The sequence below is a fragment of the Sminthopsis crassicaudata genome, chromosome 2 (assembly GCF_048593235.1).
Source record: "Sminthopsis crassicaudata isolate SCR6 chromosome 2, ASM4859323v1, whole genome shotgun sequence".
Lineage (NCBI taxonomy): Eukaryota > Metazoa > Chordata > Mammalia > Dasyuromorphia > Dasyuridae > Sminthopsis > Sminthopsis crassicaudata.
Window position 1 is genome coordinate 561,683,091 of NC_133618.1, and position 23,100 is coordinate 561,706,190.

General features: G+C 35.5%; 1 protein-coding gene across 12 annotated transcripts in view; it reads left to right on the forward strand.

Moving 5' to 3' along the window:
• The window catches only part of AKAP13 (A-kinase anchoring protein 13), a 375,368-nt gene that overhangs the window by 258,091 nt on the left and 94,177 nt on the right, over positions 1-23,100 (forward strand). The window contains exon 1 of one of the 12 annotated variants that reach the window (XM_074295095.1): positions 1,334-1,514. The exons of 10 other annotated variants lie outside the window; for them this stretch is intronic. In XM_074295095.1, coding sequence (XP_074151196.1) covers positions 1,434-1,514 — 81 coding nt within the window. In that variant the 5' untranslated portion in view covers positions 1,334-1,433. Of the gene's footprint in view, positions 1-1,333; positions 1,515-23,100 lie in introns of those variants that run through there. One more of the 12 variants, XM_074295097.1, reaches the window with a different exon arrangement.

Consider the following 23,100-nt stretch of genomic DNA (forward strand, 5'->3'; position numbering starts at 1 on the left):
AGCTCATGTGAATGAAAGCATTGACTAGAGTGAAAAGCTTATCCAGCTGCAAGACCTCTCTTATTCATCATGCACACTCAGAATGTACATCCCAACTTCACTGCTTCTCAGTTTCTGTTCTTTAAAGACATTTTGTTCCTCACAAACCCGTCTCTGTAGCTTTGAAAATTTAATCAGGTAGCAGTATGTCATCTTATGTATTTAGTAGATCCCCACACTAAAATACTTAGCTGACATTTTTCTCATATTAAATCATACACTTTCATTCCTAGAGTGGGTGACTCTTGCACTACTTGCAGTTATGTTTTTCTTTGCTTAGTGTGTTGGATGAGTGCTTCATGGTAGTTTGTAAGTATATGAAATAAGGATCCCCCTCATCATCCTATTTCAAAAGAGTCAAAGCATTCCCATCCCTTCTTGCCATTTCAGATAGAGCTGTATGCAAAGGGTATTGCCTGAGGAGAAGGAAGCCACTTGGAGAAGGGAACCTTGTTTTTCTCTTCTCTGTCTAAAGATGAATCATGTTCCCACAACTGCAATTAAGTTCTCAAACCTCCAGCATTGCTAGTGCAGAGCTGAAAAGGGCAAGTAGTGACGTCCTCTGGAGAAGGGAGTGGGAGGAGAGCAGGAGAAGGAGTGGTCTTTTTTTTTTTTTCCTTTTTCCTTTTAGACTGTGCTGTCATTAGAAATTTTAAACTTAAATCAAAACCAATTCCTCCAGCCTGGTGAGCAAGCAAGAGACAGACTTGAATCTTTACTAGAAGAGGAGTATCCTGATTCCTTTCTTACTTTAGTTCAAAAGGGAATGGCCTTCGTTTTAAAAGACTACAACTGGATTTAATAAGACAATTATTTCAGAACGTTTTTTTTTTCCATTTTGTATTGGACATTTTAGGATTTTTAAAACATTACTGGCAAGTGTTTTTACGTTTTTATTGCTAGCATTGGGCTTTTTCTGTTTTCCTTTCTTAGTGTGTATATTATGTATAGTTTTTTTAGTTTTTATATTTTAAGCAAATTGATCACTTGTAATGGAAACCATGGAAACTTTTTTCTCAACCAAGATTTTTCTCAACATATATCCTTACAAGGTATTTATATGTTTTCTATGAAGTAAAAACAGAGTTACCTTGTAATTTGTTACAGGCAGAAAGATAGTAGCCAGCCAATGCTGTTTGATTTTTTTTTCCCTCTATTTATTTTGTTTGATGTGTAAGATTTCTATTTTTGCTTGTTTGTTTTGGGGCTTGAAGTGTTTTTTGGTGTATTTTTTTTTTCCTGATGAGCTGGAATCTACTTTGGAACAGAGATTTCCTCCATCATTTTTGTAAGAAATCTGGAGCTTCTCCCACGGGGGTGGTATCTGTTCCTCTGGAATTAATGGTGGGGTGTATTGCTTGCATTTTGCCTTGTCTTTCCTCCATTTGGAAAAAATGTATGAACGACATAAGAGACGCTACAGTTTATGTGACATCTCCAAGGTGGACAGGACAGTGGATGTGGTATTGTTGAAGGTAAGGTGTATGCAATGCTCAAAGCTTCAATAGCAAGTTATCCCTTCTCTAAATTAATTCTCTTCCCTTTTACCTTCTTTCTATAGAAAATCTAAGATACTACATAGAAGTGAAGCATTTCCAAGGCCAGGTTTAGAGGTGTGATAAGATTGGATTATTTGATTAGAAACTCTAGTAGTTTGAGAAATAACAATAAACTATTTCTTTGGGTTTTTTTAAAATTAAAGTTTCTTTTTGCATACAGAAGATTCATACACTTCAAATTAAGTTTCCCACCCCTACAGAAAGATTTCCATTTTCAGCATGATGTAGTGTTTAAAGTGTATTTCTTTTTAACCCTCCTCTTCCTTACTTTTTTTCCCCCTAAAGCAATTCTTTGCTAGTTGTAAAAAAAAAAAAAAGAAAGAATATCCCCTACATCAGACTACCTTCAGGTTTCCTTTCTTTTTGTGGAAGGGTGGTAGTAAAAGCAGCCTTTCTGCTTGGTTTGGCAGGTTTTCAGGTCAAGCTTCAGACTCATTGATAGCTTTGTTTGTTTGCTCTGTGTGTGTTGTGCTTGGTGCTTCAGAGTTTGGGTAGAGATGAGCTTCAGGAAGGCTAAATGTTCAAGGAGGCATCCATAAATCTAAAATTAGTAAGGACTCCACCAACCGGTAAGATGGCAGCCTGGGAATGCTGCTCCACCAAAAGAACTCTGTTTGGAAGTTAAACAGTTTCTTGGCAAAATAACAGAAAGACCTTGGAAACCAGCCAAGTGACTTTACAAAATCCAGAAGTTACTTTGATACCTTAACTTAAAAAGTTTTATCTGCGTTGAGGAGAAGAAAAGGCAAAAATGTTGATTGACTATCTGGACAGGAAGGTTGTAAGAGTATTTGTTCCACAGTCTAGTTGCCCTGCTCTGTTTTTGTTCTTTATTTGCTTATTAATTGAAGGAAACAAATGAAGGAATACTTGAGGTAAAGGCTTAAACTCAGAGAGTCAGGAATTTGTGAAACATCCAATTCATTAGAGAGAAGGGATAGAATTATATGGGCATAAGAGAATAGTTATCATACAGTAATATATTTTCCCATAAACTTTGCCAAATTATTTTTTGACTAACCAGACCTATGCTGAGATCAGCCTGTGTCTAGCCAATTGTACTCATTCCCAGAACCTTATTCACTTTACTTTCTGTGAAATGTGATTTCCTCTCTGAAACCTCAGCTGATACTTTTACATCTGCCTGAATATTGCTTTTGATGAAACCTCATTTTTAGTACTTTAGTTACTTTCCTCAGTTATTTTCTTTTTAGATGTGAAGCCAAAGAGCCTCAGTCTAGACATACACTGAGGAACACTGCATGTGAAATAATGTGAAAAAAATATGTAGTTGCCAGCTCATTTTGGCCAAGCACAAAAGTCTTAAGAGAAGAATTTAAGATCTGTGTCCTGACTTAAAATTAGTCACATACAAACTAAGAATTTATTCAGTAAAGGGTGCTTCCCTTCTCTGGAAGCAATTTTACTAATTATAATTGAACAGAATTGTTACTGTGCTGAAGTATATACTTACACAGTTACATCTAGTCTTCACATGTCTTTGGAATGGATTGGGGTATAAACCTATTGCTTTCAGAGACAACTCTTGATTGTCCCTTTCCTTCTATCATTTGCCTTTGTGTATCACATGGGATAATTGTGATGGCAAAACTTTTAGTATCATTTCTTTTGTATTGTAAATTATTTTATTTTTGGTAGTAATCCAATGAAATCTATTCTAGAACTTTATCCTTTTTCTCACTTCTTTCCCCCAGTTATCCTGGAGGAAATTCCCCAAGTTTCAGTATCCTACATTTAAAAAAAAAAAAAAAAAAAAAAAAAAAAAGCAAGTGTATGTTCAGCCTTCCTTTGGTCCCTGCTTCCACTTCTAGTTCATACTTATTCTGCTAAATGTCACCTTTGTAATAATAGTTTTTGATCTTCATCTTAAAATATGTTAATATGATAGATACAGATTCACAAACACCATGTGACAAACAGAAGGTTTTATCTAGCTTGTGACTGAATGTATATAAGAAATGAGAAGTTGGATGAAGATTTAACCATAATATTTAGTTTGTTCTCAGACTGTCTCTTTGGTCATACCATATTTTTACTCTTTTCCTAATAATACCATAAAAGAATCAGGATCAAAACCTTCCTTAATCTGTGCTTCGAAACCTTCACTGGGATACCTTAAGCTATGCAGTTTCTTTGACCTGTCTTGCACCCCTTGTCTTGCTTATACCCCTAAATCATGCCTACTCGTTTCTAGGTGACATGGTCACTGTTTGTCCAGTGATTTCACTTGTAGAATTGTGCCTTTTCTTAAGTGGTGATATCTGGAATCATGGTTCTCTTCTTGTCAAGCTGTTTCCTTCCTATCCTTTATGAGATTTCCCAGATCAGTCAGAACAAAGTTGATGATTTTCCCTTAATACAGCCTTCTTCTCTAATCCTAAAGTATGTACTTCTGTCTTTCTTCTTTGGACTTACTTTTGCTAAAATGAAACTTTTCCTGTGTGAAACAGCTTAAAATCTTCTTGGGAAGAGGAAACCATGACACATACACCAAGAATTGTTGTAAAGGAAAGTAGGGAGAACAGAGACATTGAATGTTTTGCTGGAGGGGCTGGCTCTAAGTAGAGCCTTGTGAAGGAAGATGACAATTTTAAGAGGCGATGAGAACTGAGACTCATTCAAGTCATGGGGAATGGTGCTAATGAATGGAGGGGGAGGGAAATAGAACATTGAGTTAGAAAAACTAGTGATGGTCTGCTAGTAATTGTTTCTTTTGAGTTGATAAAGGGGAATATTATGAAATAAGAATAAAAAAATGGTAGAGACTAGGTTGTGGAAGAGCTTAGATAGGAAACAATAGATAGAGTTAGTATATTTTCTTATAGGCAGTGGGAAACAACTAGAAGCATTTGTGAGATCTGTGCTTTAGGAATATCAGTTTGGTAGCTCTTTAAAGATAGATTGGAAAGAGGAGAATTTGAAATCAGGAAGACCATTAAGAGGAAATTACAATAGCCTAAACAAGAATTAATGAGTATAGTGCTTGTGTGGATAGAGAAAAAAGAATGTTAGATGTTTTGTGAAAGTAGATTCAACCAGACTTAGCAACTGATTGGATATAGGAAATGGGAAAGAGGGAAAAGTCAGAGTTATAGTTAAGAACTTGAATGAGTGGGAAGATGGTGGTTGATTCAACAGAAATAAGCATGGTTGTTGGAGTGACAAGTGTAGGAGGGACTAAAATGAATTTCATTTTGTCCATTTGAATTTGAGGTACCTGCAGAATATCCAGGAGGAGGAATCTAGCAGGCAGTTGATATTATTTGTTGAGTTAGATATATAGATTGGGATTATTTTTATCATAATGTGTGACCTTTTGGAATCTGATGAGATTTCTTTTTTTTTTTTTTTTTAATTATTAAAATTTTTTTTTACAAAACATGCATGGATAATTTTTCAACATTGACCCTTGCAAAACTCCAATACATATTAAATATGTTAAAATATATGTTAAATCCAATATATGTATACATATTTATACAGTTATCTTGCTGCACAAGAAACATTGGGTCAATAAGAAAAAAAAAAAAACTTGGAAAGAAAACAACAACAGAAAAAGTGAGAATGCTATGTTGTGGTCCACACTCAGCTCCCATGGTCCTTTCTTGGGTGTAGATAGTTCTCTTCATCCCTGAACAATTGGAACTGGTTTAAATCATCTCATTGTTGAAGAGAGCAACGTCCAATCTGATGAGATTCTAAGAAAAGTACAAGTAGAGAGAAAAGAGATGAAAGTTCAGTATTGAGACTAAGAAACCATCCACACCAAGGAGGTAAGAGGTAGATGATGATCTTCAAAGAAAATATAGTCTTCCTAGTAACTAGAAAATGAGGGTTCTTGCTGAGAGAAAAGTGAATTGAAGAGGAATAAGATTTTGAGGGGGGGGAAATGCAATTTTGATAGCCACCAAGAGGAATTGAATAGAGTCAATCAAGGGCTGAAGATGTTGCCTTGCAATAGAAGGAGCTGATTTGAGCCTAGCTAATATAAATTCGTGGTGAACTGAGTGGCATGGCATCAACAATTTATTACATGAGCAAAGAAGGTAGATAGTGGAAACAATTCAGGGTAGGTTGAGGATTGGCTGCAGTCCATACCTTAGATCAGAAATTAGCAGCTGGAAGTACAAGGTCCAGGGATGGGATATCAGCTGAGTTTAATTGGCTGATGAGCTCATTTATCACTCTCCTTTCCTTCCCTTCTCTCAAACCCTTGCAGAACTAACTTTGAAAACTAGCTTTCAATGATTATTCCTCTTCTACTTGTCTTTAGATTAAGAAGAAAGAAAAAAAAAAAAAGTTAGCTCCTGATAGACAACTATTGGTTTAAAACTTTGTGGCCAGAAAGCAACACTCACTCCCTCTTTCCCCATTCCTCTTAAAAACAATAAGCCAAAAGTAAAATATTAGTCTCCTTGATCCACTTATTTTAATATTGTAAGCATCTTTATTGCTAGCACCTTGCCTGTTTGAATGATGATGTAAAATTTATAGTAAAGGACTATCTATATAAAAAAAGCCTTTTCTTAGTGTTGAGGATGATCTATTTATCTATTATATGTAATGTAAATAGTAATTTGTAGTACTTGTAAGCAGTGAAGCTATTTGGTTTAAGTTGTTTGAAAACTTTAAAAAAAGAAGAATCTACCTATCCATTTTTCCAATTTGTATGAGTTACAATTTCTATATTGATAATTCTAAAGACATTTTTAAGGTTTTTATAATGTTCTACATATAACATTTTATTTGACAGAATGACCCAATAATGCTGATTTTATATATATATATATATATATATATATATATATATATATATATATATATATATATATATATATATATTACTTTCATTTTGCGGATGAGAAAACTGAGACTCAGGTTAAATGACCTAATTAGAGTTATGCAGCTAGTGTTTGTGGTGGAGTTAAGGCTCAAGTCTTCCTGGGTTTTATGTCTAGCATTTTATTTCTATGCCAACCTGCCATATCCTGTTTAAAAAGCATATTTTTTCAAAGGTATATCATATGACTGCTTGAAAGCTTGTCAGGTGAGAAAGTAAGGTACCCAAGCATATTGCCACTCATTGGGACATTTAAGATCAGATTCACTTAAGAACCTTTGATTCCAGTATTGGCACTCTTGTCTGCATGAACAGCTCTTTTGCCTTTCTTGTATTCAGCACTGTGACTCTTGTCTGTATCACTGAAGGCAGTCACAGAGGAAGTAAAGATGGCCTGCAGTTGGAAAGACTGGGTGTAACCATGAATGTTGTTATTTGGATATTCAAATATAAACAACTGAAGTTGTCTGAATGCCAGAAATGAAATGGAAATGCAGTTCTCTCTCCATATACATGCAAATAATTCTACTTTAAAAATGATAGCAACATGGATATTGATGAGAAATAGATAGTTAGGGCCCCTGAAGTTTCATAGCTGGGCTTAAAATATGACTCTGTTGGCCTAATTATGGGAATTGGAACCTAAAAGAACCCCAATTCCATGTTTTATATACTAATTTTCCATTAGCCTTTCATAATAATAATAAGAATAACAGTGCATATGTACATTGGCCCTACCAGATTTGTAAAACACTTAGTTCACTTAGGACTGTGAAGAAGGTAGTACAAATTTTATTACTACCATTTTAGAGATAAGATCAGATCCTATGGGGTTGGAAGGAACCTCAGGTCATCCAGTCCAAACCACATAATGAACAAGAATGCTTTCTATAATAGCTGATGTACAATCTTCCTGCCTTTGTTTGAAGACTTCCATGCTGCAGGAACCCAGTTCTTTAACCTTATTTCTGCCCCCGTGGGCCAAGCCTGGGGAAAGGGGAAAAATTAATCCTACTTCCAGTTGGCAACCCTTCACATACTTGAAGCCAGTTTATCAGCCTGCCTAGTCTCTGTATCAGCATCCTCAGTTCCTTCAACTGATATACCTGGAATGCTCCCAAGGCATCTTACCATGAGACAGTGTATAGAGTCCCAGACCTGGAGTCAGGAAGACGCAGTTTTCTGAGTTTGAATTTGGCCTCAAACATTTGGGCAAGTCACTTAACCCTGTTTGCCTTAGTTTTCTTGTTGTAAAATAGGGGTTATCATAACACCTACTTTAAGAGAGGCTAAGGCATAGGGCTTGGTATATAATAGGCACCATATGTACACTTAATCCTTTCCTTTCCCCTTTTTGTTTCCTTTCCCTGGATGCTATTTAGTTTATCAATGTATTTCTTGAAATGTAGTGACTAAGACAACAGTAATATGGTCTGACCCACACAGATTATATAATAGGACTCTAAGCTCCTTAATATTTTATTCTTCTGGTAATGCAGTTTGAATCAACAGTAGCTTTTTTTAGCTGCTGTATTAATTTTGTAATTGATTCTTACTGAGTTCTATCAAATGCTTATAAAAACTGAATTATCATCTAGTCAAAATTATTCTGTCTTGTATATGTGAAATTGATTTTTTTCAACCCAATGTAAAGATTTGCATTTATTTTTCAGTATTTTCAGTTTAATCCCAATATTGGATACTGGATATAGCAAATCCAATTTGGTCAGAATTCAGTATGTGTATGGGAGTAGTGAATAAATAAATAAATAGATCTAGAAAGGGATGTGAGATAGAAAGTGTAGTCCTAAGTGTCAGATTGAGATGTTTGTATCTTATTCCTATAGCAGGAATTTTTAACAAGAACTAATGAATTTGGTTTTTTACACTATTTTAGTAACTGAGTTTCAGTATAATTATTTTTCAATTCTATGTATTTTATTATGTATTGAAAAATTCTGATAATGAATACATAGACTTTTAAAGTAATGAGGGAAAGGAAAGGGGGAACCCCATTTCTCGGCGGATAGATAATCCCATGAGGCTCAGTGTCCCCTGTAAAATGAATTTACAGGCCCGAAAGCCTAGATTGATAAATAAAAGTTTATTGTAGGAATTTGGAAGTAAAGCTCAGTTAGAAAGACACCAGGGCCAAAGGTGGCTGCTGGCGGGCACGGACCCTTACATGGCTGGAAGGATACCATATGTTGGCTGGGAGGGCTTCTGCCATGAGGGTGGTCCGCCTCACCTCTTTTATACCCAAAAGATGAAGGGCGGTACCCCTAAATTCTCGGCGGGCTTTTCAGTTAGCTCACATCAGGTGAGGGCTGGGGGAAGCTGAGCTGAGGGTGGGGGCTGGGCCCAGATATTCAAAGGGTGCCTTTGACCAGGATTTGTGAATCAAGGTCAGTCATGGGTTGGGCAATTAGAAAGAAATCTTAAAGGGACTTCAACCCTCATCAAAAGGACTACTAAAGGAGTTTCTGAAACCAAAAAAAAAATTAAGAATACTTGCCCTTTTGAATATATTAGGGAAACACTAAAGGTTTTAGACAAATAGTGATTGCATTGAGCTTGGACCGTACCAATATAATAAAACTGGAAATCTTGCCTAAATTTTAACTTTTCAGATAGATTATCATGCCAACCTGGCTATCAAGGGACTTTGTTTTAGATCTGGACAAAATAATAAAGGTGAACATCTGAAGAAGAATATTGAAAATAAAAAGGAATGAAGGGTGTCTAGTAGTACCAGACATCAAACTCTAATATATAGCAATAATAATCAAAATAATATGTACTAATTAAAAAATAGAAAAGTTAATTATTAGGTGAACTAGACCAGGACATAGTAGAATAGTAACTCCAGGAAACCTGGCAGAAGTCAGGTTTAGATCTATAGTATTTCTTTCATATATTATATTCATATATTTCATAAACTTCAAATGGATTAATTGGCCTAAATATAAAAAGTCGTTAAAAAAATAAAAGTCAAAGAAGAAATAACTTTATTAGACTTTAGAGGAAATATAATCAGATGTGTCCTTTAAGTATATTATCAAGCAGACTAATGGTGCTTAGGATCAGAATCTTTATTTTTAAAGTTTTTGTTGTTAACAGTGATAGGGTCAGCACAGCTTTTTATTCCATTCATAGATCTGTAGAATCCTTCCTTAAAATTACCAACAGTCTCCTGGTAGGAAAAGTTAGGGGGAATTATCATTTTGCAACCCATGTTGATAAATTATAAGGGTAGATCTCCATTTGGATGCTAGGATCATGAATTTAAAATGAACAGAGTCCTTGTAGGGCAGCTAATCCAGAATGTTTATTTCTGAGTCAGAATTTGAACTTAGATTTTCCTGGCTCCAAATCTATTCATTGTGCTATGTTCATTCTCTAGATGAAAGGGAACAAATGAACATTAGGACAGGCCATAATTGGAGTCCAGTAGTATGTTTCCTGGCTTTTAAACTGTCTTGGTGGCAGAACTAAAATGCTGTAGTATTTTAGCTTTGTAGAAGTTAAATATACCAACTTAAATGCAAAAGCAAGAACTAAGTGAGTGAGGAGAATCTGAGATGTTTAAAGTAAATAAACACTAGAGATAGAATATTGTTGAGAATACTGGAAGTTGGAGCAAATTCTTCTACCACATCAGCAATTCTGAAATAGGGCAGAGGAGGATTGGTGTTTTTTTTAGTGTGTGCAGTTTGCATCTCCAAAATAATTTACTTATCAGCATTAACAATGTCTGCTTATTCTTCACATTTAAATATGATGCCCTTGATTTTGCCATGCATACATACAGGATGTGGCTGAAAATGCTGATGTTAGCCTTGACATTCTTTCCATCCAGAGTATACGCAGAATCTGCCCTCTGGTTGAAGGCTTGGCCACCATTTGCATTTCATTGTTGTTTCTTGGCCGTCTGTAGTCCTATACCAAAGTTGTGCTCCTCCCCACTCACCTTTTCTTTCTGCCACCTGAGAGTTACTGATTGTAGTGAGAAGTTGCATTTTACTTAACTGATGTTTTATTATTTAGGTTCTTTAAAGAAAATCGATGAGAAACTATTAGTAAGGGTCCTGGCCTTTGCAGGTGAGCATTCATTGAGCATTCATTAAGCCAGTATTGTGGGTCAAGCACTGTATAAAATACAAGGCATACAATAACAAAAGAGGCAGCTTTTGACCTTAAAGAGCTTTCATTCTACTGAGTGGAAACAGTAGATTCATCAGTAAGGAACTGCCTTTCCAGAGAATAAAGAGAGAAAGAGAAAACATTTGAGATTTGGGGGAATGGCTTTTTCACCTCCATAGCCACAGAAAATGTGTAGAAGAAACTTCAAGCACATCAATTTGACTGGAATATTTAGTGCGTGAGGGGGAATAGTATGCAATAACTAGAGCAAGATTGTGAAATGGTTTAAATACCAGAATATTTTGTATTTAAGCCTAGAGGCAATAGGGAGTTATTGAAGTTTCTTCAATTAAGAGAGTGCTGTGGTCAGACTTGTGATTTTTGAATATCACTTTAGTACTTGGCATGGAGAATGCATTTGAAGATAGAAGAGACTAAATGGAGGATAAAAAATTAGAAAGTCATCGGAATAGAATTGGTGAGAGATGATGAGGGCCCAAAGGAAAATGTGATAATTTGAGTAGATAAGAGATGAATTCAGAATACAATGCCATTATTCAGGGAATAGCAGTCATTTGGGGACCTATATTTTAATTTAAAATGTAAGTGGGAACTAAACTTGTTTTCATACACAGTGGAAACTTTACTTCATGATTAGTGCTCCAATTTTTTTTTTTTCCCTTAACAGCTCTGAATTTTGGGTAGATGCTTTTGAATGGCAAAATCCAACTACTAAAGAGTTCACATTGACCCTATATTCTATTGGATCTTTCTCCTGATCTTGTATAAATTATAATTACATGTATCTGTTATGCAGCAGGGAATATGAAGGACAAAAGAGCAAGACCAAATCTAGTAAAGCATCTAGTATTGTGTTATGCATCAAAATATGTTCAGAATTATTCAATGGATTACACTGGAACAGACCAGGAAGGTTTTGACTTAATATTAGAATTTCCTATTTTCTGTACATTTTTTCTGTATGTCTCAAACTTTAGTTCTTAAGCAAATGTGAGAAATTTCAAATTAGAGCAGAAATTTGTGAGATAGTTGCTTTGGGAAATTCCTTGGGTATTGGAGACATTCCAAATGAAGATAAGTAACTACTACTTTAGAGGCAGCATGCTAGACTTGGTGTCAGTTAGACTTGACTCCAAACCCTGCCTAGATGCTTATTAGCATCTTATTAGTGTTCTTAGGTGATTCCCTTGATTCTTTCTCAAGATCTCTTCCTTTAGCTGTAAAATAAGGATAATATTACTTTTGGCATTTATTGTGAGACTCCATAAAATAAGGTATTTAAAATTACTTAAAGATCTGATGCATATATTCCAGTTATTACTGTTAATATTGTTTCTCTTTCAGCTAAAAAGGCTATTGATTTTCACTGTTGCAAAGAGTAGAAATCCTTAACCTTTTTTTGCATCCTGGACCTCTTTGGCAGTCTGGTGAAGCATATGGAGTCCCTCTTAGAATGTTTTTAAATGTCTAGGATAAATAAGTAGGATTGCCAAGGAAACTAATTAGATTAAAATTCAGTTATCAGAATATTGAAAAACAAGTTTAAGGATTCCAGATTGAGAATCCCATCCTAGAGGGGGAGAAGAAATAGGTAGAATGGGAATTATGGTTTGTTTGTATCAATAATCTTGTAGTGAAGTAGACTCCATTTCTGTGCTGTTAAGACAGTGCTGTATTCTTTGGGGATACAGGTCTCTCTAATTATACAGGCATCTCTGAAGCACCATGTATTAGAAGTGCTATTGCATAATGGATATGATGAGAGAAAGGAAAGGGAGAACCCCGTTGCCCGGCCCAAAGACAGTAAGATAATCCCATGAGGCGCAGTGTCTTCTGTAAGTGAATTTACAGGCCTGAAAACCTAGATTGATAAATAAAAGGTCTATTGTAGGAATTTGGAAGTAAAGATCAGTTAAAAAGATGCCAGGGCCAAAGGTGGCCGCTGGGCGGGCAGGGACCCTTACATGGCTGGAAGGATATCATGTGATGAGGAGGGGAAGGGCTCCTGCAAAGAGAGCTCTAGCTTGGCTCTTCTATACCTAAAAGGGGCTTTGTGGGCGGTACCCCAAGTTCTGGTGGGCTTTTTTCAGTTAGCTCAGATCCAGTGGGGGCTGGGGGAAGCTGAGCAGATAGTGGGGGCTCGGCCCGAATATTCAAAAGGGTGCTTTTTGACCAGGATTTGTAAATCAAGGTCAGCCATGTGGGTTGGAAAGTCAGAAAGGAATCTTAAATGGACCTCAGCCCCTATCAGATAGAGATACAGCCTCTTGCCTGTGACAGTCTGTGACAGCCTGCAGTCTCTATCCCTAGATCAGTTAAAATGTCAATGAACACTTTTCAATGTTCTATGCAGATCTTAAAGACTGTAAGATAAAGTACTAATCTTCAGTGATGAAGTTTTCTTGTCTCAGAGTTCCATAAAACAGTGAAATCAAAGATCAGGTTCATGGAATATCAAGTCAAAATGAAAACCAGTCTCCATCCTTAAGAAGCTTACATTCTTCTAAGGGAATGCAGCATGTATATACACAATAATGATGAGGTAACATGGAACCAAATGATGAGATATATACCTAATAATGAGGTATATACCTCAATAGGATTAATTAAGGTCTAGTGGCAGGATTGGGGTACAAGGAGTCACATAGAGCTCCCCTGCAACCCCTTAGGATTCGGCTCAAGGATACAAATTTAAATCAGGTCTAGTGGCGGCGAGAGTCCCTGTAAATTAATTTACAGGCCTGAAAACCTAGATTGATAAAAAGGAGGTTTATTGCAAGGTTTGGAAGCAAGATTAAAGTCTGGTTAGTAAAAGGCATTAGATAGAGGAGGAAATTACACCAGCCAGAGGTGGCAGGACAGAGAGTTGGTTGCTGTCATCTTTCAACTCTCTGCCAAGGGATGATTCCACCTCCGCTCTTTTATTTGCTTCAAGAAGCCTAGGGCAGTGCCAAATTCCTGGCGGGCTTTTCAGATAAGGAAGAAACTGTTTTGGGGAAACCTGAGCATATAGTTGGGGGTTGAGAAAATCCAAGCCAGCTCAGATCCTATATGGGGGCTGGGTACAAGCCCAAAACTGGCTAAGATACAGATCTTTTCCCCTAGGAATACAAAAGGGTGGTTTTGACCAGATCTTGTAAATCAAAGATCAGTCCCAAAGGAAGTTGGTAATCAGACAAGGAATCTTAAAGGGGGCTATGCCTGCATCAATAATATGTTGGAGAGATCATGAGTAACTTAAGTATGCAAAGAATTGTTTGTCATATGTCATATGCTAGATATCACCAGCAGAGGTTTGATCGTGCCTTTTTCAGCTTGTACAAAGGTGTGGAAGTAAAAAATTGAAAGCTTTGTTCAAGAAATACCAACGCTGGAATGTAGAATGCATAAAGTAAGTGAAATGAGCCAGGAAAGATAGGCCTTAATCAGATTGTGCAAGGGATTTTTTGCCAAGTTGGGGGGTGAGGGAGGTGTGTGTGTGTGTCTGTGTGTGTCTGTGTGTGTTTTGTTTTTTGTTTTTGTTTTTGTTTTTTAATCTTGAACCTAGTCATAATAATGCTTCAGAAGTATGACTTGGGTAGTTGAGGGAAGAATGAAATAGAGAGGGGAAAGAACTTGAAACCATAAGTCTAATGAAAAGGTTATTGCAATGTTCTAGGCAGGAGATGTTGAAGGCCTAAACTAGGATGGTGGTCATTTGAATGCAGAAAAAGGGATAGAAGAGGGTTTGATTTTTATGGAAGTAGAATCACCCAGACTTGGTGACTGATTAGAAACAGGAAATGGAGGGGAAGCAAGAATTACTTTAAGGTTATGGACCTACGTGACTAGAATGATAGTGCTAAATTTCAACAGAAGCAGAAATACAGAAAAGGGACAAATTAGAAGGGACAGTGAGATCTGTTTAAGAGATAACAAGTTTGAGATTCCTGTGCAATGTCTAACTGAAGATGTACAAATAGGTATAGCTTGTGATGTAAGACTGAAACTCAAAAGAGAGATTAGGTTCAAATAGGTAGATTTGAAAGTCAGCTTTATTAAGATAATAATCTTAATTCTTGGAAGCTGAGAATAGGAAGAGAGACAGTAGATGAGGGTGGAACCAGAGGGGTCACTCTGGAGTTCTGGGGATAGAATGGAGCAGCATTAGCAAAGGAAAGTATTCCATTCTTAGACATGCAGGAAGACTAGAATGACACCATTTATCTATCTAAAACATTTTGTTTTCACAAATTCTTTATTTCTAGGAGGTCCAAAGAAAAAATTAGAACAAAAAACGATGCAGTGGTGTACATGCTTGTGATGGGGGTGGGAGAAAATTGAGGGGCCATTTGCTTGGTGAATGGAAGAGGGCAGCTTAGGATAGTGAAGAAGAATTCTGAATTCGAGGACAGAAGAGCTGAGCTTGAATCCTAGTTCTCCTTTTTACTACCTATGTGACCTTGGGCCTTTTACTGATGATTTATACGATGAAGGGTCAGAGTAGATTAGGTCTAAGATCCATTCTGGCTCTAATTTGATGATCCCAGGATACTGCTGTACAAATAAATTCATTTCTTCCCTATCTATTTACCACAAGTCGTCCATGTCCATGCAGAAGATCTGCTTATGATACTGGAGGCCTATTTTATGCATACTAGTGTTAGTGTGGAGGCTGTCCATCTGTTAATACTATTTCTATATGACTAACATAACTTCTTTTCTAATAATAAGTCAAAACTAAAGGATTTCATATTTTAACCTATATTGGATTGCTTAATGTCTTGGAAGGAGGGGGAAAAAATTGGGGACACAAAGTTTTAGAAAAATGAATGTTGAAAACTATCTTTACATGTATTTGGAAAAATAAAATACTGTTGAAGAAAAAAGGAAGCTCATGCTCCTCATATAATAGACTTTCATAAAGAATAGTCTAATAGTTAAACTTAACAGTTAACTAGATTCATCTTGTATCTACTGTATCCCTGCTTTTCCCACCTAAAGCTTTTTGGGTTTTTTTGTTTGTTTGTTTTTGATAACATGAAAAGCCATCTTGTTGTGTGAGTAACTAAAGGACTTTACCAAACTCTTAAGGGGAGATACACTTGTAGTGAGAGAGCAGTCTCCACAGTTTCTTTGAAGTATAAACATAAAACTTTTCTTCATGTGAAACTACTATGGGGGACACAGCTGTATATCTTCTTGTGCCGGATGCTATCAAAATTCACAACACATAAATAAACAATGAAACTACTCAACAAATAAATAGAAGTGTTTGTTTTTTAACAAGTATAAAGAAAAACGATCACTATTAAATTATTTGCTGAACTAAGTTATTCTTGGCTACATTTTTTTTTTGGATAATTTTTTTCTTTTTTTTTTTTCTGCTACTACCTTCATTTGCCTAAAAACTGTACTATAATTAATAAAGTGTTAACAACAAAAGTCTAGGCCATGGTTTTTGTGTCGGAGGGCCTGGGACCTTATCTGAATATACTGTGTCTTGAAGTGTTGAGGGGGATTTAAAAAGACCCAAAATATAAGTAATATTACATAAAATGAAAGTTTTAACCTGGGACTTGTAGTGAAGATCTAGTCTCCTATCTGTTACCAGTTGTGTGACTTTGGGCAAGTAAGTGAACTTTTTGGTAACAGCAGAATTAGAGCCATTGATCAGCAAGACTCTTTCCAATTGTGCATTTCAGGGTTATCAGTAGCATAGGGACAAGGATAGAGACTACACTGTTTTGTCCTTTTTTTTTTTTTTTTTTTTTTTAAACTCTTGTATCCATAGTACCTTAGCACAGTGCCTTTCCTTAGTGGGAAATAAATTCTTGTTGAATTGAAGTGAATTATCTTTTAGGAACCTGAGAATGAGGTTTAGGAAGCTATATTATGTTTCATATATATTGACACCCAGCCCCAAGGAAAAGTTCTCAAGGAAAATGTCTGGAATGACAGAAGTTGATTCCCTATAGGTCCAGTCATGAATCAACCTCCTGATGCTTAGCAAGTTTTCTCTTAGAAATTCCCATTTTCTCCAGCAAGCATTTACTTTCTTAGAATTAAGAATAATATTCCTTTTTTCACTAACTGAGCTCAGTCCAACAAGGTATACCATGTGCAATTCACCTTGCTTGTTGCTAAAGAGGAAGGAGAGGCAGCTCAAACATTCAAGTTTATAACATTTTACTGGGGGATACAATTTATAAAAATACAAGGATATATACATAAATATTGGGGATGGGGATGAGTCAGTACAAGAGAATATTTTATAGAGATATCACCACCATGTACTTTTTGAGGCAGAAGGAAGGAAAGCAAGATTAAAAACCTGGGAGCATAAAATAATGATGTTTATTCATTCCCAAAAAAGAAAAGAGTGGTTTAAAGGGGGAAGTCAATGGGCTTCTTCTGGTTCCCCCTTACAAATCCTGCCCAGCCATGGGAAGGAGTGGAAAGGAGCCATGGAAGATGAGTTCTTTGCATTTGATAGAGGGAAATGAGAGCTGGTCACCACTAATGATTTCCATGTGGCCTAGAATGCAACTGAGCAGCCCTTCTCTTGTCTCCTAGACTGCCTTGCACATTTTCTCCTTTGTTGTGCTGTGTCATATTTACTGGCATTTGGCAGCTAAAATCCTTGAACTAGTTAGCTTGGGATATAAAAAGTGCCCCCAACAGCATAGCTCTGGATTCTACAACATTACTACTTTTTGGGGGGGTTATAGCTTAACAATGTTTATCCAGTACTTCTCCCTACATCACTGTTCTACAAACTATTTGATTGTAACATTGATAGGAAAACAAACCAACAAAAATGATTTGTGGCCATTGGGAGAAGAGACTACCATTTTCCCCATGGTTATGTGTATAGGTGGTGCTATCGAAGTAGTCTTGAGAGGTGCGTTTTGACTTTCATGACTCAGGTACTTCAGCCTAATGTTTTAGTGCCTAAACTCATGTTTCCATGACAGGCTTAATGCCTCAAATGTATAGGAAGAACAAAATTGTTTGGAATGCAAACCTGAAATAGTTCTTTTATTTTAGGCTTCCTGGTATGGTGAAAACAGTAGTAGATTTCAAATAAAAGGATTTCAGTTCAACTCATAGTTTGCCCTCTTCTACCTAGATGTTCTAGGGCATGTCAATTAAGTTCTCAGAAACTCAGTTTCCTAATTCTCAGAATGATAGGATTGGACTTGAATGGGACTGTCTCTGTTTCATTCCAGCTGTAGAACTAATGAATGGAGACCAACAGTATAAGGTATATTCCTCCTCCAATGGCTGAGGAGCATAGCTTGGGTTCTCTCAATTTTTTTTTTTTTTTTATTGGTTCATTGACCTGGTCTCTGTGATAATACAAAACTCCCACCTTCCCTTTCAGCAAGGGAGTGTCAGCTGGCTGAATGTCTCCAATTATCTTCTTCAGTCTCATCAGAATTTTGAAAAAAGTCAGAATGATGAATTATATTTATCTTTATTTTTTTTTCCCATTTTATTTATTTATTTTTGCTAGGCATTTAGGGTTAAGTAACTTGCCTAGAGTCACATGGCTAATAGATGTTAAGTGTCTGAGACCAAATTTGAACTTGGGTATTCCCAATTCCAGGCCAGGTGCTCTATCCATTGCACCATACAGTTTATCTTTTTAAAAAAATGTATTATATAAATACTTTTATGAAGTAAACCAAAATGAAGAATTTCAATAATAAAATGCTGGACATTTTCTTCTTATAATATTACCATATGAAGAGCTTTGTCATCTCATCATTGTTCTATGACATATATAGACTTGACTCTAAAAATCTAGAGTTATTCCTCAAAAAGAATTGGTATCCAAGTCTCTCCATTTTTTACTGTCCAACTGGGTAGAATATGGGTCTTGGAATCAGGAAGATCTGAATTTAAATTTTGCTTTAAATACTTATTAGCTCTGTGACTCCGGAAAGTCACTTAGACTTTATCAGCTTCAGTTTCCTCACTTGTAAAATGGTGGTACAAGGTGGTTGTGAGGTTCAAATGGGATAACAGATAAAATACTCTGCAAACCTTAAAATACTGTATAAATATCACCCAGATTAACTATTGTTCTAGTTGAGGCCTCCTAACTTATCAAGGAAATCTCTTTGATATTTCAGATGGGAAGCCTTTTGATCTCCCATCCCAGATACAAATTGGTTTCATCTGGCCTTCATATTAGCAGTTTTGAGCTATTCACTTCTTACCTTCAGAGTGGAGCTTCTGCATATCCTCAGCTGTGTTCCATAAGACAAGTGAACTGGAATTGTGTGAGGAGATTTCCATGCTTGTTATATATAAGTCTTCCTGAAATACTAAATAGGAAATTTTTATTTTTTTGGTCTAAACTTGTGATTTCATAGGGGTGATGAGAAAAACCCCTATATCAATGTAGATCTGCAGCTCTTGAACAATTATCATCTTACTTTTTTGTATTTTACCTAGGGTCACTCAGCCACTGTATCAGAGATGGCTCATTTTAATATAAATATGAAGTTATATATTAATAATACTTTTCATGATACATATTTTTATTATGAAAATAGGCTTAATTTCCATGATTTTTTTTATCCCATCCCCCGAATGCTCTAAACCAGTATTTATGGCTTGCATTTATGAATTTCAAACCTGCCAAACATTCTGCAACAAAGAGTTAAGAAGATGATAGCCTGAAAGTTTTAAAGGTCTTATTTAAGAATCATTGTGTGACTAATGTCACTAATTTTAAAAGATATTTAGATGTTAAAAATGCTTTGAAGTCTTTTGTACTAGTGAATAGAAAAGGGTAAAAAAAAAATCCCCTTGTCCTTTCTGTGCTCTCATTCTCCTTTCCTCTCCTTTTTTTGCTCTCCTCCTTTCTGTACCTTCTCAGTCTTCCCTTTTCTATACTCTTTGTTTATTTTTGCCCCATTTCCAGTATCTTCACCCTTTTCTTTTCTATCATTGCCCTTTTTTTTTCCATTTTCTATTATTGCCCTTTTTTCCCTTTTCTTTTCTCACTCCCTCTTCAACTGGCTATCACAGAGAACTGAAACACAAATATAGAGAAACATACATAATATATGTGTGATATACATTGTGTGTGTGTGAGTGTGTAAACATGATATTTATTGAATAAACTTTTGGGATACCTATTCTTTTATTAGTTTTTTTTAAACATAATTCTCACCTGTAAATAACTTTTAAAATGTGACCTTTAATGGATATTCTCCCCATTAGACTAAATAAATTAAGAGTAATTTTAAACACTGGATTTCCCCAGAACTAGTATTAAAACTTCTTTCTTCAAATTTGACTCATTCTGGGGAGGAGAGGAAGAAGGAGAATTGTGATTCATGTCTTGAAATAGATATAAATCTGAAAAGATAATTATTTCTTTGGATAACAAGGATCCAGAGTGACACCAGAGTGATTTTTTTCCCCCTCAGAATTCAAGATCTCTGATTTCTTTCTGGTGTGATTTAGATGATTGAAGACTCTACTTTAGAAATCATATTTTACATGATGTATTATTTTGAATCCTGTGGAGTATTTTACATGTCAGTAGATGCTCTCCTGTGACTTCTTTCCCTCTTACTAACAGATTATATGCTTTTTTTAGAGCAATTCCTATGTATTTCTTACCCATATTTCCTCTACCTCCCCTGATAAATATACTTAACATTTGTTAAGTGGTAGGTATTTAATAAATGTCTGGATGGATGGAAAAATGGACAATAAATGCATTTTAACTATTGGTTGTATGCTAGCATAATTCCAATTCCTAGATTAAATCTTTGGAAGAAAAATGTTGGCTTTTCTAGAGGACAGGTTTTTTTAAATTAATATTGCTGGAAATAAATATTATTTATTTCCTTATTAAAATTACATTATTAGTATTGCCAAGTTTATTGGTATGCAAGTGTACTTACCTTAGGAAAAAATTTGATATTCAAGAACTTTATAATTTAGAAAATGATTGTTAAAAGCATTATCCACTTTACAGTAGTGTTTGTATAAATGCTCTGTTACAGCGTGTTCAGAAAGGCTTCCTCAATGCATAGGATTTGATTTTTTTTTTATTAATTTTCTGTTAATTCATTCATTAAATGTCTTGAGAGTCCCCTACTTTGTGCAAGACATTGTGCAAACTTCTATGTTCACAAAATTTGAGGAATTCATTATTACATTGAAATAAAGAAATTTGGTGTCATCCAGACAGCAGTTTATTAAGCATTGCATGCTAGTTGCATAACAAACAGAAACCAAGGCTTTCAGGAGCCAAGGACCCAGAACTTTGGTTTTTTTACCCAGTCAGTATACAATTTGGAAAGAATGAACAACAACAACAAAACAACAAAAAAACCAAGATGAAAGGGTTAAGACATTTGGATTCTTATTAGAGGAGGACATTAGAAGACAATGAGGTGAGGGTGATTTTTGTCTGGAAGGGATTGGGAGACAACCAGGAGATACAAAGGGGATAAGGAAAAAGGGGTTGTTTTGTGGTGTTCTTTAAACTGGATGACTGTTGGCAGGGGGGCAGTAATCTTGTGATTTTTTTCAAACTCTAGTGAGTTTGAAATTTAACTTCACAATGTGTGAGAGAGATAGTTGCTGGACCTAGAGTAAAGAAAACCTGAATTCAGATCTGGATTTAGATACTTACTAGCTGTGTGACCCTGGGAAAATCACTTAAACCCCTATTTGCCTCAGTTTTTTTCAGCTGTAAAAAGGAGATGATGATAATAATAGCACCTTCTTCTCAGGGTTATTGTGTGGCTCAAATGAGAAATTCATATTCATCTAAAATCTTCATCTAAAACATCTCTTCAGAGAAGAAAGTTTACTCTAATGGCCACATTTCATAATAAATATTTTTATAGAAACATATATAATAATAATTGTTTTGTAATTCTAAATATTTTCATATTTTAAAAAACATTCTGCTAAAATATTCATAGACTTTAATAGATAGACTTCCAGTGAGGGCAATGTGGTGATGTTAGCTAGCATTTATCTGTGAGACCCTATAATTAACAGATTTCAAAAATATCTCATTTGATCTCACAATAACCGTGAGAGGTCAGTGCTATTATCTTTATTTTGTAGTTGAGAAAAGTGGTAAACAGGTTAAATGACTGGACCAGGGTCACACAGCTAGTCAGTGTCTGAATCCACATTTGAACTAAAGTCTTCTTGACTCCAGACCCTACACTCATCTCTTTTGCCAACCATTGGAAATTTAAAAAAAAATTTTTTTGAAAAGATTTTAAAGGAAAGACATTGGAGAAAAGTTAGTTTTGTACATTTCTTTTTGCATTTTGTTAGCAATTTCTATCTAGGGACAAAACAGTCCTTCTGATGTAGTGGAAAGAGTAGTAGCTTTGATATCAGTCCCTGTTATGGAATTCCAGTTTGGCCTTGTACTGAGTGTCTCTCTAAGATTGTATGCAAGTGTAAGTATATCCATATTGTACTTGCGAATAGCTTTGTTGGCGGATGAACTCATCCCACAAGAACCAGCATAACTTTTGGCTCCTAGCTTAATCATTTCTGCTTTTGAGTTAAGAAATTCCCCTTTGATAAAGTGTCCTATAATGTATATAAAGCAAATTTTATAAATCTGTTTGATTATTTAAGAATTAAACAAAAACTGTTTGGAATTCCTTTCATATACTTGTATATTTTTCAGCTAATAATTAATTTTTGATACACATTGTTTATGAATCATGTTGGGAGAAAAAAAATCATGAGGAAAGAAAAACACAGAAAAAAAAGAAGTGAACATAGCATGTGTTTGTTTACATTCACTATCCCTAGTTTTTTTTCTGGGTGCAGATGGCATTTTCTATCCAAAGTCTATTGGGATTGCCTTGAGTCACTGAACCATTGAGAAGAATCAAGTCTGTCACAATTGATCATTTCACATTCTTACTATTATTGTATATAATGTATTCCTAGTTCTGCTTGTTTCATCAGGATCAATTCATGTAAATCTTTCTAGGCCTTTCTAAAATCAGTTTGTTCATCATTTTTAATAGAACAGTAGTATTCCATTATCTTCATAAACCACGATTTGTTCAGCCATTCCCCAACTGATAAGTATCTTTTCTTTTCCCATCCTTTGCTACCCTAAAAAAGAGCCGTTCAAACATTTTTGCACATGTGGGTCCTTTTTCTTCCTTTATGATTTCCTTAGAATATAGACCTAGTAATGGCACTGCTGGATTGCAAGATATGCACAGCTTTATAGTTCTTTGGGCATAGTTCCATGTTGCTTTCTAGAATGGTTGGATTCTTTCACAACTCCACCAACAATGTATTAGTGGTCCAGTTTTCCCACATCCCCTCCAACATTCATCATTATCTTTTCCTGTGATCTTAGCCATTCTGAGAGGTGTGAAGTGGTATCTCAGAGTTGTTTTAATTTGTTACTCTAATCAATAGTGATTAAGCAGGTTTTTTTTTTCATATGACTACAGAAGGCTTTAATTT